The sequence below is a fragment of the Adiantum capillus-veneris genome, chromosome 5 (genome assembly GCF_014529385.1).
Source record: "Adiantum capillus-veneris isolate H3 chromosome 5, ASM1452938v2, whole genome shotgun sequence".
Taxonomy (NCBI): domain Eukaryota; kingdom Viridiplantae; phylum Streptophyta; class Polypodiopsida; order Polypodiales; family Pteridaceae; genus Adiantum; species Adiantum capillus-veneris.
In genome coordinates, this window is record NC_140935.1 from 76,550,933 (window position 1) to 76,568,694 (window position 17,762).

At 45.6% G+C, this 17,762-nt stretch overlaps 1 protein-coding gene across 1 annotated transcript in view; it reads left to right on the forward strand.

Annotated features, from left to right (window-relative positions):
- Window positions 1–809: 809 nt before the first annotated feature.
- The window catches only part of LOC147457555 (inositol-pentakisphosphate 2-kinase-like), a 69,700-nt gene continuing 52,747 nt past the window's right edge, over window positions 810–17,762 (forward strand). Inside the window, exon 1 of the mRNA XM_086512421.1 lies at window positions 810–1,032. Coding sequence (XP_086368547.1) covers window positions 919–1,032 — 114 coding nt within the window. The 5' untranslated portion in view covers window positions 810–918. The remainder of the gene's footprint in view (window positions 1,033–17,762) is intronic.

The following is a 17,762-nucleotide window of genomic DNA, read 5'->3' on the forward strand; positions in this document are numbered from 1 at the left end:
ACAACACGTAACTCTCTCTCTCTCTCTCTCTCTCTCTCTCTCTCTCTCTCTCTCTCTCTCTCTCTCTGGTTCTATGAAAGATAAGAGAAAATTGACCACGCTTGATTTGGAGAACGAATACACATACATTTCATTTCTAAAAGTTCATCAATGCCGTGAAATTAGACCATTTTACAAACAGATATAGAGATAATTAGTCATCATATACGTAACTCTTTTCTAAAAATTCGTCGATGTCTTTTGTACTTTGTTTACTTAGTGATAGATGCTTGATAACAATGTGATACATCGTGTTAGGTTCTATATCATTGCCCACCAGGGTCTTCCCCGATTCTCGCCAATAAGAGATTAAAAATGATTGCCCCCCCTCCCCCGACGTGACTAAAGAACACGGGGTCTTTAATAAAGACCCCGTCATGGGATCGACGGCGGGCGTGGCACGCGTGAATCTTGAGGGAGATGGGCGTCCAACAAAAAAAGCAAGTCAACGTCCTCCCGACGGTTCGAACGCGCCACTTTGGCCACAGCAACATGGTGAGCTAACCACACATGAACGTGCATTTCAACGTCAACAAGGCGAGAAATAAACTATATAACCTAAACTTTTACGTGAAAAAGTAAACTAAGACAGAAAAAGTAAATTCGAACATGTTCGTTTAAAATTGGACAGCCGATTCTACCTCGTGTTCTGGATCGTAGCTGCCTGTTGTGGATCCCATGTCTTCATTGAAGACCCCGTTGTGGATCCCATGACGGGTCTTCATTGAAGACCCCATGCTACTTAGTCCCGAAGCCCCCCCCCCCCCCCCCCCCCCCCCCATACTTAGCCTGCGGAACCAAAAAAGGATCACCCTGTGCAAAAATTATCGCTCCGGTTTATCAGCTTGTTGGCGAAAGCTTCTATCTGAAAGGCTTTCGATGGCCGAGCAGGATGCTCGATACTTAAATGTGCAGGATGCTATGGATTGGTTCTATCGAGGAGAAGGTGCTGCCAACATTGTACTTGCCTACCGAGGCTCTGATCCCCTCTTGGTGAGAGAGAGAGAGAGAGAGAGAGAGAGAGAGAGATAGATGGAAAATGGGGACATTTGATTTAAATTTCAAGCTGGGAGCTTGCTTCAGGCATACTGAAGACAATTTCTCTGGGTTGGGGATTGTGGTGAACAATTCGTGGGTCCACAGGGTAGGCCCAGTGTGGAAGGTCGAGAAGTTAACGGTGATTCAAGGCCCTCCTTTAAGTGATAGATTATGGTGTGATGCAAGACCCTCTTTGAAGTAATGGATGACGCTGTGGATCCATAACTGCCTTGGACTACCACTAGGTACTGCTCATCAACTTTATAATTGACCAGAATGGAAGAATGTTTCAATTCCTTAAAAATAAGCTGCAAAATCTTTCATTGACAATCTCATAATGATGTCGAAAGTTTTCTGAGTACCCTTGACTACATCATACTATGTACCTCAGGGGACAGTTCGGGACTTCAGGGCAGCTTTGACTGCATGCATGAGCGCAAAGAGGAGTTTTTCGACTCTGGTGCCCCGGGCCTTTCTTCACCATGGTCCGCGGTGAGCTCAGATGGCACTACTATCCACCTGTGTGGCTTTTCCCTCCCATCTCTTGATTTAGCCCTCATTGACATATGCATTGGGAGAGTCTCCCCTTATGGTTGATGCAGCCCTCTCTAGTAGAGGTGGTTGTAGCCCGATGGGCAGTTTTATTAACTAATAGAAGGATCTTTTTCTCGGAAAAAAAAGAGTTGGACAGAGCTCTTGAAAAGAAGGTGAACCAAATAATGAAAGGCTTGGAGCACTCTCCGAAGAAGAGGAAATCGGCGGATTTTCTCGGTTATTTGGGTCGGAAGTCGACTCTTGAGGTGGCAAGCAGATCCAAGAAGCGTGTTTGTTTGGAGGAAGACCCATATTTTTCTTCATCTCTAGAGAGTTTGGACAATTCGTCGTCCTCTTGTTCCAGTGAGGATGAGAAAAGACGGAAGTGTCACGTGTACATCTAACCCTATGTGCATGTGGACAAGCTACTTCAGGTCCAGGGTTCAAGTCGGCTTAGGAAGTGTTCTAGCACCTTTGTGAGCTTGTGTGCAGGCCGTGCATGACTAGGCACTTAGAGTAGTTGTATATCCTCTGGTTGCACACAGCATGATCATTAGCATGACAATCAATACCCATCATGAGCATTTTACAATGCACAGAACCCATTTTTTCTATTTTTAATCCATTTTTCACTTATTATTAATAAGTGACTTTGTTGGGAAACTGGGTAGGAAAACTTTGCTAAGTAGGTATAAATAAGAAACCTTGTGCTAGGACTATCTGGCAGAAGAGACAACAGAAGTTCACCAACTTACAATGCACCTTCTCAGCAATACCGGCAGGTGACCTAGCGTTTTCAGCCAACAGCAGATCAAGTCCAACGTTTTTGGCTACAGTTCAGCCTAGCGTTTTCAGTAGCACCAAATCAGTCCTGGTGTTAGCAGATTCTAGATTCAGGCCTAGCGTTTTTGCAGATTGCTCCAACGTTTTTGCAGATTGCAGATTGCTCTAGCGTTTGCAGATTCTCGGCGACAGATTAGTCCCTAGCATCAGCGTTTTCAGTTTTCAGCACTTAGATTTCGCAAGATCAGTCCCAATCCACGCAGATCTCACCTCTCCGCAGCAGATCCTCGTTGCACGGTCAGATCAGCCAGCGTTTTCAGTTTCAGCCCGCTGTCCGCAGATTTCAGCATCTGGTTTTCGTGGTCGCGTGGTCGCCATCGCCGTCCTCGCCAACACAGTGTCAGAATTCAACAGTCCGTAGCGTTTTTAGATTTCAGCCCGTCTCGTCGTCGTTATCATTGTTGTCGACATCGCCGGCAAGTCCATTGCATCTAAACCATTGTACCAAATTTGTGCAATGAATAGCAGACCTCTTTCGCCATAGAGAGGGAGCCCTTGGAGGAGGGTTTGACAACCGTCTGGTGTCGTATTCTTCTCTCTCTCTCTCTCTCTCTGTCTCAGCACCTTCATTCACAGTGTCATTCACTTTGTTTGTGATCATTTTCACTCTCTTACTAAAGGAACGGAAGGTTCTCCCTTCTGTAAGTAGAAGGAACCCTTGAGCATAGTTCGGAGCACTCATCTTTAGCAAAGTTTAACATTCACTTTTGCTGCCCCTTACATTGGTATCAGAGCTTTGACAGTGTTCTGTATCACTCAAGGAAAGAACCACAAGAAATTTTTTGCTTGTTGCGGTCGCACGTAACCCAAGTCCACTTGGGTGTGTCGATTCCTTATCGTGTTTTTGAAGAGTGACAAGTAACCCAAGCAAGAAGGGCTTGTTCGGCCTCCCCTTGTTCCTCTTTTCACTCATTGAGAGCAGACCGTGCACTTAGCGGCCGGCCAATCGACGTGAGGTGGGAAAAAGCAACCTTGCTGTGAGCGCAAGGCCGCCAAGGGGTGCGCCCGCAGGGAAGAGTCGAGCTCGAGTAAGAGAAAAGTCTTCTCTAACACAGATTGCAAGCTAAAGAAAGACCTCAAGACCTCAAGAACCTCAAGGACTCAAGAATCTCAAGAATCTCAAGAATCCAAGAACCACAAGAACCCAAGTTCCTCGTGAACTTAAGTACCCAAGATCTCAGTGTATGGTCATCACCCGAAGCGGAATGGATACTTTGCGTGGAGGTGATGAGCATGGAGGTGGCGAAGAAGAATTTTCCTCACCAGGAGGTTTTTCAACCCTCCCCCTTTCTGATCTACGCCAAGGTTGCACCAAATCATATGGAGGCTTTGGTCAAGACGATAATGGACATGATGCTACAACAAGAGGCGCAACGCGCCACCTTGAATTGCGAGCATGATCAAGCGTGCTTGGCGGTCGAGGAAAGAAAGGCAACCTTAGATCGCGAGCGTGATCAAGCGCGCTTGGCGGCCGAGGAAAGAAAGGCAACCTTGGTTCACGAGCGTGATCAAGCGCGCTTGGCCGCCGAAGAAAGAAAGGCAGAATTGGATCGCGATCGCGAAGAAAGATGGTTAGCCTTGGAGCGTGAGCGCACTTAGCGGCCGAAGACAGAAGGGTAGCCTTGGAGTGTGAGCGTGAGCAAGCGCGCTTGGCGGCCGAAGAAGACGAGCAGCCTTGGAGTTAGAGCGTGAGGCATAGAGAGATTAACCATGCAAGAGTTGGTCCTACAGGTACTCACCTCAAAGCCTGAGCCGATCAAAGATGTTGGTAGTTCATCAAGTAGCACAAACAGAGATGCAGACTCCAACAACCCGGTCACTGAGAAGTTGACGTTCAGTAAGTATGACGGTAAGATGGATGCTACTATTATTCATTCTTGGTTGCATCAATTTAATGCTTACTTTGCGACAACTAAGAAAACAGGAAATAGCAAGGTTTTGACGGCAGCCATGTACCTTACCGATGATGCCATTAATTGGTATCACGCATGGCAAGAGGCACAGTTGACCGCGCACCTAGAGGAAGCCAAAGAAAGCACGCCCCTTTCCTTTAATTGAGCCGACTTCAAGACAAGCTCAAGGTGCGGTTTATGCCACCTCAGTACCTAGCACGGTTGAAAGACGATTGGCGCAGTCTTAAGCAAAATGGTATGCTAGTTGTCTTTCTCTAATCGTGTTTTGCAGCTTGACACCCAATTACGCAAATCGGATGATGAGCGCAAAGAGGCGTTCCTTTATGGATTGGACGAGTATATCAAGTATGATGTCGAAGTACTCGATCCAATAGACCTCAACAAAGCGGTATGGATTGCTCTCGCATAGGAGATGAAGCATAACAAGGGAAAGCCTAAGGAGAACAAGTTTTCTCACAGTACCTCTCAGACTCACATGACGGTAAGAACGGTAAGAATGGTAACCCTTCTAGCCAATCTTCCTCTAATCCTTCAGAAAAGAACTCTCACAATGAATCTAAGGGTAAAGCTAACACACCTACTAAACCCAAGCTCACCCCATATGAAAAAGCCGCACAAGGAATGGTAGAAGGATACATAACGTCAGAAGAAGAAGTCATTTATTCTAAGGAAGGAAGATGTTATCAATGTCACACTAAGGGTCACACAAGACGAGATTGTTCTAAGAACGCACCTAAAGAACCCACAAAGGAACCCACATAATTCACGTCTTACTAATGCAATCAGAGAGCACACTAATGTGTCCCAAGTTTCTCATGATCATGCCGATGCATCTCTCATGCATTGTTATGGTTATGTGAATGGTCAACGCATTTTGGCATTCTTTGATTCTGGTAGTATGTATGATGTGATTAGCGATCCTCGTGAAGAGCGTACGTCTAGAAGCTTGACCCGTTGATCCCATTAAGCCCTCTGGATTTGCTCCTAGCATGCACTCTTCGTTTACTCATGAATGTCCTAATGTGACCGTGTCCATTCAAAATGTCCGTTTTCGTCAAAAGTTTGTGATTTCTCCTCTCTCAGTATATGATGTGATTTTTGGCATTAAGTGGTTTAAAGGTCATAATCCACAAGTTTGTTGGAAAGAAAACACTCTCAGTTTCGCGGTTGAAGGAGCACCTCTCGTGATTCTTCAATGTGACACTAAGATTCCATCTATGTCACTAATCTCTCACTCTCATGTTTTGGACGAGGATAAGACATGTAGTCTCATTCTAGAGAAGCATGATTTGTTGCATGACAAAGAACAAGAAAAGATACATGAAACGGAATACGAAAAAGAACAAGAAAAGGGACTCTCTCAGTCATTTCTTTTCCAAAGCACGACACACATGTTTTGCATGATACAGATGTGATTGTTCACAAGGATGATGATTTGCATGATAAAGATGTGATTGTTCACAAGGATGATGGTTTAGATGATGATTTTTCTAGTGAAGCTAACCTCATTGCAGATATGATCAATCACGCAGAATCGATCTTGGTTCTCGAGCCGAGGTCCAAAGAACCACTCAAGAAGTATTGTGTGTGTTTGCATGATTAGTCAGCATGCATTGTTCAAGTGTTTCATTCGTGACGGTTTCTTGTATTTTTATCACCGTCTTTACGTGGTCCCTTTCCACAGGCATGCTGTATTGTACGATGCACATGATTCACTCATGAATGAGTACGGATGTATGCGCATCACTATCGAAAGGAAGAAAAGTTTGCATTCAAGGAATTCACATTTCATGTCTCTTCCTTGGCATGACACAGTCTCCGAACGAGCATAAGAAAGATTGACCATTAAGCATCGGCATTTCCGTTGTGATTTGCCACAGTTGCTAGATTTAGATCAGAAAGTGAAGTTTCGACCCCATTTTTTGCGTGTGTTTTGTGAATGGCTTGGCGCTCCGTCACTTTGTTCATCTACATTGTATGCACAGTCTTTTAGGAAGACTAGTATTTTTCCAATCACTCTACATGGAATGGGTATGTTCATGATTTTGTGTTGGAAGTGGTTTCAGGAATTTTCCTCCTTGCAGATTCTTGATAAAGGTGGACCAACGTCCAAAGCCAAACTTGGAGCATTGCAGCAGCCACAGATCACTTTGCGCGGCCCAAAGAAGCAAGCATTGCAGACCTTCATGAAGTTCAAGTATCACACGACCCATGCATCAGAGTGGGCCGGTAAAGAGTCCTTCCGATGATTCAAGACGTTGTTGGCACTCTCCCTTGACGCCATACAGTTCGGTACTAGTATCTCACTTTGAAAAGGAGGGGATGTCACGTGCACATCTAACCCTATGTGCATGTGGACAAGCTACTTCATGTCCAGGGTTCAGGTTGGCTTAGGAAGTGTTCTAGCACCTTTGTGAGCCTGTGCGCATGCCGTGCATGACCAGGCACTTAGAGTAGTTGCATATCCTCTGGTTGCACACAACATTATCATCAGCATGACAATCAATACCCATCATGAGCATTTTACAGTGCACAGAACCGATCTTTTCTATTTTATCCATTTTTCACTTATTATTAATAAATGACTTTGTTGGAAAACTGGGCAGGGCAACTTTGCTAAGCAGGTATAAATAAGAAACCTAGCACTAGCACTATCTGGCAAAAGAGGCAGCAAAAGTTCACCAACTTACAGTGCACCTTCTCAGCAAGACCGGCAGGTGACCTAGCGTTTCTAGCCAACAACAGATGAAGACCAGCGTTTTTGGCTACAGTTCAGCCTAGCGTTTTCAGCAACACCAGATCAGCCTTGGCGTTAGTAAATTCTATATTTAGGCCTAGCGTTTTTGTAGATTGCTCCAACGTTTTTGCAGATTGCAGATTGCTCTAGCGTTTGCAGATTCCCAGCGACAGATTAGCCCCTAGCATCAACGTTTTCAGTTTTCAGCACTTAGACTCCGCAAGATCAGCCCCAAACCTCGCAGGTCTCACCTCCCCGTAGCAGATCCTCACCTCACGGTCAGATCAGCCACTGTTTTCGGTTTCAGCCTGCTGTCCGCAGATTTCAAATTTGCGTTTTCAAGGCATCGTCGTCGCGTTGTCGCCAATTGCAGACATGTCAAACCCTGAAGAACCTAGCGGTTTGACATGTCTTAACTCTCACCAAGCTGTCCAAACCTGTCCATGGCTGTAATTGTAGGTTTTTGACCCAGTTTTGCCAGCATAACAACGCAAAAACCTCTGTAGGTCAAAAGTACACGTCAAGGACACTTTCCCTTGCGGTTTGGAAGCTTTCCAGTGAGTTGCATGTCAATTTCAGCGTGCTGTAATTTCCTGTTTTGACACTGTCAGGTGCTCAAAGCCTTGTTTAAGCATCCCGAGGCTTTCCCTAGGCGATGTCCCGCAGTTTAGGTGCCAAACCCTAAACCTGCAGAAAAACACAGCAGGCTGTAATTTTCTGTTTTGGATTGTTTTGGGCGGAGATAGCGTGTCTACGTGTGCCTCATATGCTCCCACACGCAATTGGACAGTTCCCCTTTGAAACGGATGAGTTTTCACGCGAAAAAACTCTTCGTTTTCGCAATCCTTCGCGATGGAACTGTGCGTACTTGTGGGGATTAGCAATTAGTTACTTAGCAAACGCGCATAATACCCCCAAAATTGTACATGGTCATATGAGAAGCCCAACTAGTGGAGCATTACCACATGTGCAAAGGGGAGAGAGAGATGCACGAGATAAAATCATCGCGCTACATAGAGCAAAGGAGAAGGCAAGCTTTCCATTAAAGCTGTGATCACTTGAACCAGCTACTCACACACACACACACATTGTAGTCACTGTGAAGCCAAAAATCAGCCCCCTCACCCTTTTACTGCTTGGATTCTAGTGCCAATTGGTTGGACCATCTCGTGGTGACTTGCCCTTCCTGACTGCGGGTGAAACTCTTGGCCGTCGATCGTTTCACACTGGTCACACAATGTCTGCCCATTTGTGACTTCATAAAGAGCGTCCCAAAAATTAAAGAAAAATCATGGGAAAGAAACCAACTACTAAGGTTAGTGCTTGCCACAACCTCGTGACACTTGCCACATCCTCGTGACATACCCCCTCTTGAAATCGCAAACGTCCTCGATTGCATACCAGATATACATGCCATAGATGAGTTAGTGTGATTAGCACCCTTTTATCATCACATGTATCCGCAGGAAAGGTCATGAAGCATAGATCCAAATGACTTAATGAGACCTTCATACTTTTGTCATTTCATCTACGATAGAAGTGAGCAAAATACCTTTAGGCTTTAGCATTTATAGAGCAGTGTCCACTTCTATTGCACTGAATCGGTATGTACATTTGATGTGCTAGCTCCATCATTACCCCTCCTTTGACCACGTTGAGTTGGGCCATACGTAGGCTGTAACCCAAAGGCCTCAAGGTAAAGCTGCAATACATTCGGTGACCCTAGGAGTTCACACTCTTCCATCCACTTTGCATCCATAGGTGGATAGTTCTTGAACTTCACCAAATACCGTCTTGCAACTTTTCCTTCAACTTTTCTTTCCTTATGTGCCAAAATCTGCTCACGAACCAAGATCTCATCAAGCTCCTCAACTTCTGATTGATCCTCATCTGGCATATCTTCTGGCATAGAAGACTCACGTGAAATGCATTATGAATCTTCCAAGTGTCAGGCAATTTCAGCCTATTTGCTGATCTTCTCAAGTACTTGAAAAGGCTCACAGTATTGCTTGCTGAGCTTCGGAAATAAACTTTCCTTGCCTTTATCTTTTTTAACCTTGCCTTTTGAAACCGTAAAAGTACCCAATCACTAGGTGACAACAACAATTCGTGACAGTGACGATCAGCAATCCTTTTCTGCTTTGCTTGAGTCTTCTCCAAGGCAAGCTTGATCTTCTTATACATTTCATCCATCTTCTCAACATAACGATCTGCTTCGAAAATTCCGTCCTTTGTGTGCAAAATGGGAGGAACCTTTTTGCCACCCTTAACAATCTCAAAAGGTGCCTTGCCTGTTGACGAATGCACCGAATTGCAGAGTAACAGGGAACGGCCAGAACGGGCTCCTCCCGTTCCCGGAACGCGTTCCAGACAGGCATTTTGCCTTGAAACGGGAATGGGAGCGGAACGGTGTTCCGGCTCAAAGTGTAACCGGAACGGCCGGGCGGAATGCCTGTTTCAAATTTAAAAAATCTGACCCCTCTCTCTCTCTCTCATCTTCTACCTCATCATCTCCATCTCTTCTACACTGTTTATGGGCTGAATTCTCTCTTTCTCTACTGTGTAATGCTAGGAGTTGTGAGCTCCAATCTCTATCACTCGTCTTTGAGCTGAAAACTCTCTTTCACTCTGTCCCTTATGCTGAAACTTGTGTGCTCTCTTCCACCACTTGGGCAATAGCCCCCAGCTAGTTACAGTGGTACCAAGCCTAGCTGATTGCTCTTTTTTGTGGCAATCTGATCCAGATTTATGGCCATTTTCAGTAGCTATGGAGAACTCCAAGTACACCAATAACCATCAAGAAGAGGAGCATGAAGAAGTTGCAGCCATTTTTAGACATACATGTAGTTCATGTATGGCATGTTGACTGATTGGCAATTGCATGCATGGTAGATGGCCACACAGTATAATAGGGAACGGCCGGAACGGGCCGCTCTCTACTAACGTATAGGTTAAATCCAACCTAACTTGAGCATATTTTAAGCTTATCGTTCCGGCTCCCATTCCCGTTCCCCTTTTTTGAGGGTCCCCGTTCCGGAAACGTTCCGGAAGTTCCCGTTCCCGTTCCCCGTTCTCGTTCCGTGTAACTTTGCCGTATTGTTGTACGCATACTCAAGCATGGGTAGTGTCACGATTGCGACTTGTTACACTCTTCTTGATTCATTACAAATGTAGATACGAAGTGTGACTAACCCGGGAGGACTCCTGTTCTCGAATGGTCACAACCCTTCGCTGAAAAGTCATACCTCTTCACCAACAGCCACACTCCTTTGACGACTAGTCATGTCCCTTCGACCAATGGTTGCGGCTCTTCATCGAATGGATGCGTCCATTTGCCTAAAGACATATCTATTCGCCTAAAGGATGTGTCTCTTCGTGAAGGATCATACCTTTTTATATGTACCTGTTCGTCTCCTATATAAGGAGCCCTTGTATCACACTTTGAATCTATCAAACACAGAGTCTTCTGAGTTCAGTTCAAGTTTCTTAAGTCTTAATCATGAGTTTAAGTACTTAATCAAGGATTACTACCTAGAATCCCTACAGTGGTATCGGAGCAAATTTTTTTTCGGGACCCGAAGGTTGTGAGCCTCTCACCTGGTCCGGGCATGGAACACCGGGTTGCTCGCAATGGCTATACAACTCTGGTTGTCAGAATACATGATGGTCGTCTGCTAGCACTACAAACAACTCGGTATTCTGCCTGTGTGGAAGATAAGGCAACTATAGGCTATTTCTTACTGCTCCATGAAATTGCTCCCGAGCCAAAAGAAACGGTGTAACCTGTAGTCGACTGTCGTCCATCTGGATCTCCACCCAAATCTGAATCACTCCATTCTCATAGAATGATCTTGGAGTCTGTTCTCCAGCCGCATAGTGAACCCGAATGACTTGGTCGCCGAAGAGCCTGCTCCAAATGTGACTTAACGGGTTTCTGCATGAAAGAACTGAGAAGTCCCACCAGGAATTTGACATCAAACCGGGTGTTGAGAACCCAAATGAGAAAACTGACTAATTTCCAATACATTGTAGCATTTGCTATATGTGGGGAATCATACTGTGACAACTTTTGATTGGGATTCATAGGGGTTGAGATAGGTTTTCAATCGGTCATACCAAATGCTTCCAACAATTCTTGGATATTGTGCTCTTGGGAAAGAAAGATGCCCCCCTTTGTTTGCCATATCTCCAATCCAAAAAAGTGATAAAGCAAGCTCAAACTCCTCAGCCAAGGTCCCCATAGTACTACGGATGTGCTCAACATGGCTACCTGTAATTACAAGGTCGTCCACATAGAGCATAACAAGTGTCACCAATCCTCCCTCACGGTAATGTATAAATTTCGGTCTGCAGAAGATCGTCGAAAGGAGTGTCGTAGGAAGAAAGAGTCTATCTTCTGGTACCACGCCTCGAGGGGATTGCTTTAGGCCATAGAGAGCCTTTAGCAACCTACAAACCATGTTTGTGAAGTCTGGATCCTCGAACCTTGGAGGTTGCTCCACGTACACCTCCTCCTCGAAATCACCATTGAGAAATGCCAAAACAACATCCATATGAAAAACTGGCCACCTGAAAAAGGCAGCAAGGGCAAAAACTATTCGAATGGTTGCCAATCTTGCAGTCGATGGAAAGGTCTCTTCATAGTCCATGGCAACTAGTCTTGCATTGTGCTTGTCCAAAGAACCATAAGATGTGTACTTGGTCTCGTAGACCCATTTGACACTAGTTACTTTCCGCTTGATAGGCCGTGGAACCAACTCCCAAGTGTTGTTCGTCTTGATGTAATCAAGTTCTTTCTGCATGGCCAACTACCACTTTGGTTGTGAAAAGTGCTTCCTCAACTATTAGAGGATCTCCGTCCTTGATCACTATAGACATCAAAGCATAGCTCACTTGTAATAAAGTCCCACCCACCTCAACAAATTGAAGTCGTTGAGATCGTTGTGTAGTACCGGCTTCATGCCAATCGGATGGAAAATCTGAAGTTGCTGAATCTCGCAAAGTCTCCAATAGCCACTTCGGCAACTTGCCCGTTTTGCTCCCTAGGGGAGGAGCTACTGGTATATCTGGCTCTAACTCTGCACTATGATGAGAACCACTATCATTTACATCATCGGGAATGGCTCAATTCTCCTCCCAAGCCTGAGGAACAGGGGTAGGAGAAGCGGGTTCATCAAGAGGCAAATCAAAATCCGGGTCTCCAACTATGGGCAAATCAGGGGTCGTGGAAGACTTAGGAGCGGAAGCCCCTCCTTTGAAGGTAAAAACACGCTGAAGACAACATCAGGACTGAGTACAACATCCTTCTTCTCTGGATCATAAAGTTGATATCCCTCTTAAAGAGAGTTGTAGCCGACAAAAATCATGCTCTTGGACTTGGGGTCAAACTTCCCCCTTTGCTCCTTCGGTACATGGAATATGCCCAAAATCCGAAAGTGGGAGACGTTGGGCTTCTTACCAAAATAGGCTTCAAATGGGTCTTCTTAGGAACTGAAGAGGTTGGAGATCGGTTTATGGTATGAATTGCCGTCGCAACTACCTTTTGTCACGTGACACATCAAACCCTATGTGTCCGTGGACAAGCTACAGCATGATCAGGGTTCAGTCAGTCCAGTCAGTCTAGATTAGAAGTGATCTGGCACTTTTGTGAGTCTGTTCGTAGACCGTGCATGCCCAATCACTTAGCATAGATGCATATCCTCTGGTTGCACACAACATGATCATCAGAATTACCATCGGAATCCATTAGAATCAGTTAGGGGATTTTTCCAGTGTATTTAGCCTATTTTCCCTATTTTTGACATTTTTCACTTATTATTTTTAAGTGACTTTCCAACAAAAGTAGGTAGGGCAATTTTGCTAAGTTAATATATAAGCAAACCCAAGTTAGCACTAAATGGCAGAAGAGGCAGCAGGAGCACATGCTGAATAGGTATTCTTCTCAGCAAGAACCCTCAAGCGCCAAAGCTTCCCATAAGCCTAGCGTTTTTGGACCCTCAGCACTTCCCCATCCTTAGCGATTTGGTCTTCACCAACAGCCCTCAGATTGCCTGGTGTTTTCACCTCCCCTGATCGCTAGCCATTCTCAGAACCCCAACGTTTTCACTAACTCTCAGCAGGCAGCCCCAGCGTTTTTGGTTTTCAGCCTTGATTAGCAGATGCAACAGCGTTTTTGGTTTTCAGCCCTTACTGCATCAGATGGTCAGCGTTTTCAGCCCTATTGGACAGCAGACAATTCAGCCCTAGTTGGTTGCAGATACACCCCATTTTCAGCCCTCGAAAACGCAGCCAAAACAGTCATTTTCAGCCACCGAAACAGCCTTGAAATACAGCAGTTAGAAGACTGCAGATGTCAGCCCTAAAGTCGTCGTCGTCATCCCCGTCGTCGTCACCGGCATAGTCCCAAGTTGCATTAGTTCATTGCATCGTCATTGTACCACTTTGTGCAATCAATAAGTAGACCACTCTTGCCGACGAGAGTGGGGCCTTCGGAGGAGGGTTTTACAACGTCTCTGGTGTCATATCTCTCTTCTCTCTCTATCTCTCAGTCTCATTCACTTGCACGCACAGTGTCCAATCACTTTGTTTGTGATCATAGCACTTTCCATTAAGAACGGAAGGCTCTCCCTTCCATAAGAACTAAAAGGAACCTTGAGCACAGTTCGGAGCACTCATCTTGAGCAAAGCGCAAACAATCATTCTGCTGCACCTAACACCTTTGCTCATAAAGACTTTGGCAAGTCTCCATGCTCAAGCATGATCCGTGCCATTTCTACCACTGTTCTATTTTTTCGCTCCACGACTACATTCTCCAAAAGTGATCCGGTATTCGCAAGCTCTCGCTTGATGCCATGGTCCGCACAAAACTAAATGAAAGCATTGGAGGTAAACCCCCGTGCCTTTGTCCGATCAAATAGTCTTCAACACTTGATTGCTTTCCTTCTCCACAAGAAAACGCCAATTCTTGAAGAGGCCAAACGTTTGATACTTGTGTTGTTGAAAGTATACCCAAGTAAAGCGACCGAAATCATCCACCAGCAACATGAAATAGAGTGCCTTGCCGAGGGAAGGGGTTGGCATAGGTCACAAAGGTTGGTGTGAACCAACTCCAAGATTGCAATGGCTCGGCGTGTAGCAAGCCTCTGAATAGATTCTTGATGTTGCTTCCCACGAATGCAAGTAATGCATTTCCCATGCTTACTCCCAACATCCAGTAAGCTTGTAAGCATATGCTCACAAAAAGCAAGCCGAAGAGCATCATTGTTCAAATGACCAAAATTGTAATGCCAAAGATCACCTGAAGAAAGAGCATAGAGCCTATAGAGTCCGTTCTCCATTGAGTCCCCTCTGACCTCCTTGCCTGATTGCGGATCTCGAATAGATACCGCATCCTGTGTAAAAATCACCTCCATGCCAAGCTTGCACATTTCGTGCACAAACAAGATGAAATCCCAGCTTTGGAGCATAAAGTACCTTGGAGGTATGCATACCTCCTCTGCCATCTCCTTCGAAGGTGTCATGTGCCGTGAGTCACCACTATCTAGAATCCAAGATCATCTCGACCCGCAAGAGTCGATGCAATGTAAGGTGCAGCAGAAGTGAATGTTGAACTTTGCTCAAGATGAGTGCTCCAAATTGTGCTCAAGGATTCCTTTTACTTACGGTAGGGAGAGCCTTCCGTTCCTTTAGTGAGAGAGTGCAATGATCACAAACAAAGTGAATGACACTATGAATGAAGGTGCTGAGATTGAGAGAGAGAGAGAGAGAGAGAGAGAGAGAGAGAGAGAGAGAGAGAAAAGAACATGACACAAGACGGTTCTCAAACCCTCCTCCAAGGGCCCCCCTCTCTATTGCGAGAGAGGTCTATGCTATTGATCGCACAAATTTGGTACAATGGTCTAGATGCAATGGACTTGCCGACGATGTCGACGACAATGATGACGACGACGAGGATGGGCTGAAATCTGAAAACGCTAGGGGCTGAAAATTTTGCAAATCTGCTAATCTGTTGAATTCTGACACTGTGTCGGCAAGGATAGCGACGACGCGACGACGATGCGCTATCTGTTGGAATCTGAAAACGTTGGCTGACCTGGGATGTCCAAAAACGCTAGGCTTGTCTTGTGGCTGGAAACGCTAAGTCTCCTCTGGTCTTAGTGAGAAGGTGCACTGCAATTCACTGGACTTCTGCTGCCTCTTCTGCCAGAAAGTGCTAGCGCTAGGTTTCTTTAATAGTAGCTCAACAAATTTGCCCTACCCAGTTTTCCAACAAAAGTCATTTATTAAATAATAAGTGAAAAATGGATAAATAGGGAAAATGGTTTCTGTGCATTGTAAAATGCTCATGATGGGTACTGGCTGTCATGTTGATGATCATGCTGTGTGCAACCAGAGGATATGCAACTACTCTAAGTGCCTGGACATGCATGGCCTGCACACAGGCTCACAAAGGTGCCAGAACACTTCCTAAGCTGAACTGAACCCTAGACCTGAAGTAGCTTGTCCACATGCACATAGGGTTAGATGTGCACGTGACAATCTCCAATGAAGATGGTACGACAGTGTCGTCACATGTTGGACAAAAAATCCTTCGAAGGTGTCATGTGCCATGAGGCACCACTATCTAGAATCCAATCATAATCATCTCGACCCGCAAGGGTCGATGCAACCTTTGATATCTTTGGAGAGTCTTGTGAGGGGAGAATCTCAAATGAACAAAGGCTGTGAGTGCACCACTGCCGCCAAAGAAGTCGAAGCATCTCCAACTCGCTTTGGACAATTCCTCCAATAATGTTCCTTCTCACTGCAAGTGTTGCAATGCCATACGAAGCATCTCCAACTCGCTTTGGACAATTCCTCTAATAATGTCTCTTCTCACCGCAACTATTGCAAAGCTATTCCGCCTTCAAGGCTTCCCGTTCGGCATCACTCTTCTTGTGTTTGGTGTTGTTGCTTTTCTTCGTACCGTTCTGCTTCTTCTTGTTGTTGGAAGAACCGGTCAAGACTCAAGGCTTCGGAGCCTGACGTCTTCCCCGTATTGAACCGCTCCTCTTGGTTCAATACCATTGGAACAATCTCGTCCCAAGAAATAGTAATCAGCCGGCCACTCATAATCAATGAAGAATAGAAGCTATGTATAGTGAAGAGGTAATTGGGCCAAAAATTGGATGGCCATATACTCTGAATCGATAAGCTTTCCCATATGAAGTATCTCTTGTTGAAGCTCCTGCATCTTGTTGATGTGATCCCGCATGGAAGAGTGCTTTACATCCAGGGTTTTCAACTGCACCTCGAGGGCTATCCACTTCATTGGAGAAACTCGATCATAAAGTGAAGAAAGGCGATCCCAAATCAACTTCGCATCTTTCATCAATCGTATGTGGCCACTGGCTAATAATTGATGGTGTACTGTTGAGGATAATGAAAGACTGGATTTGAGCATTGACATGCTTCCATAACTTGCTCCTGTAGGGTCCTTTGGCTTTTGAAAGTTGCTCAAGACAAAACCTCCAGCTCGTAAGAGTCGAAGACCGCCATCATGGTAGCTTTCCAATTGGCATAGTTGTCTCCATTGAATTGCCGATCCAAGGGAAAAGTAGGAAGGGTAGGTATCTTGATTGGTTGATCATCTACGCCGGAGTAGAACTGGACCAATTTCCCCACTTTTCGTCGACGGGTGGTTCGCCGCCACCGTCGGTTGTACCCTCATTGTGTACTTAGTCATCACGGACTGAATTTGTGTCAGAGTCATCACTCCTCTCCATGGTGTTGGAGAACTTGGGCATGTGACGAGGCTAGGTCGAGGTAGAAGTAAGAAAATCTGCAAATCTGTCCACTACAGCCGAAATCAACCCCAAATGAGTGAAAAACGCAGGAAAAACAGCAAACCTTCTCTTTTTGTCACCGAAATTCAGCACCAAAAACTCGCACAAATCATCGATCCGATTCAAGAGCACGCCGTGGCTCTGATACCATGTCAAAGGTGCAATGAAAAAGGTGCAGCCAATGGATCTCCGATCCATCATGACAAATCTCCTCATAGTCGATCTCGTGCTGCGGACGGGCAAAGGTAGCCAAGCACGCATGTAACCACACTTGTAGGGACTCAGTGCAGAGAGGAAAGGAAGCACTAGCAGAGTGAAGAGAGATCGCTGGGCAAAACACTGCGAGGGAAAGAGATCGATGGTGCCAGAAAACGCTAGAGAGAGGAGATGCACACGCACAGGGCGCTACAGAATGAAAATGCTAGAGAGAGTGTGATGCCCAAAACGCTGGCTACTGCAGTATTCAACACACACCAAAAGTACAAGAGGGGGGGGGGGGGGGCGGGGGCGCTGCCTATATAGGGCAATTGGTAAGTTGCCCTACCAGCCTGGCAAAAAAACCCCACGACTCTACAAACTCGAAAAATGCGAATAAATATGTAAACTCACGAAAAGTGACTTGCTGCACATATTTAGTAGCAGAACTGTAGTGAATTGGAGACTCTGACCCCGGGAAACCCTAGAAATGGGGGTCCCGCCTCATGCCAGCCTATCGGATAAGCAACACCGTGGAGTGCAATGTCGAGAAAGGTACGTCTACCTCAGATACAGCCGGGCACAACCACAAAACAACCCTCACTTCCTAATCTACTCCTGGGATATACTGGAGTCACC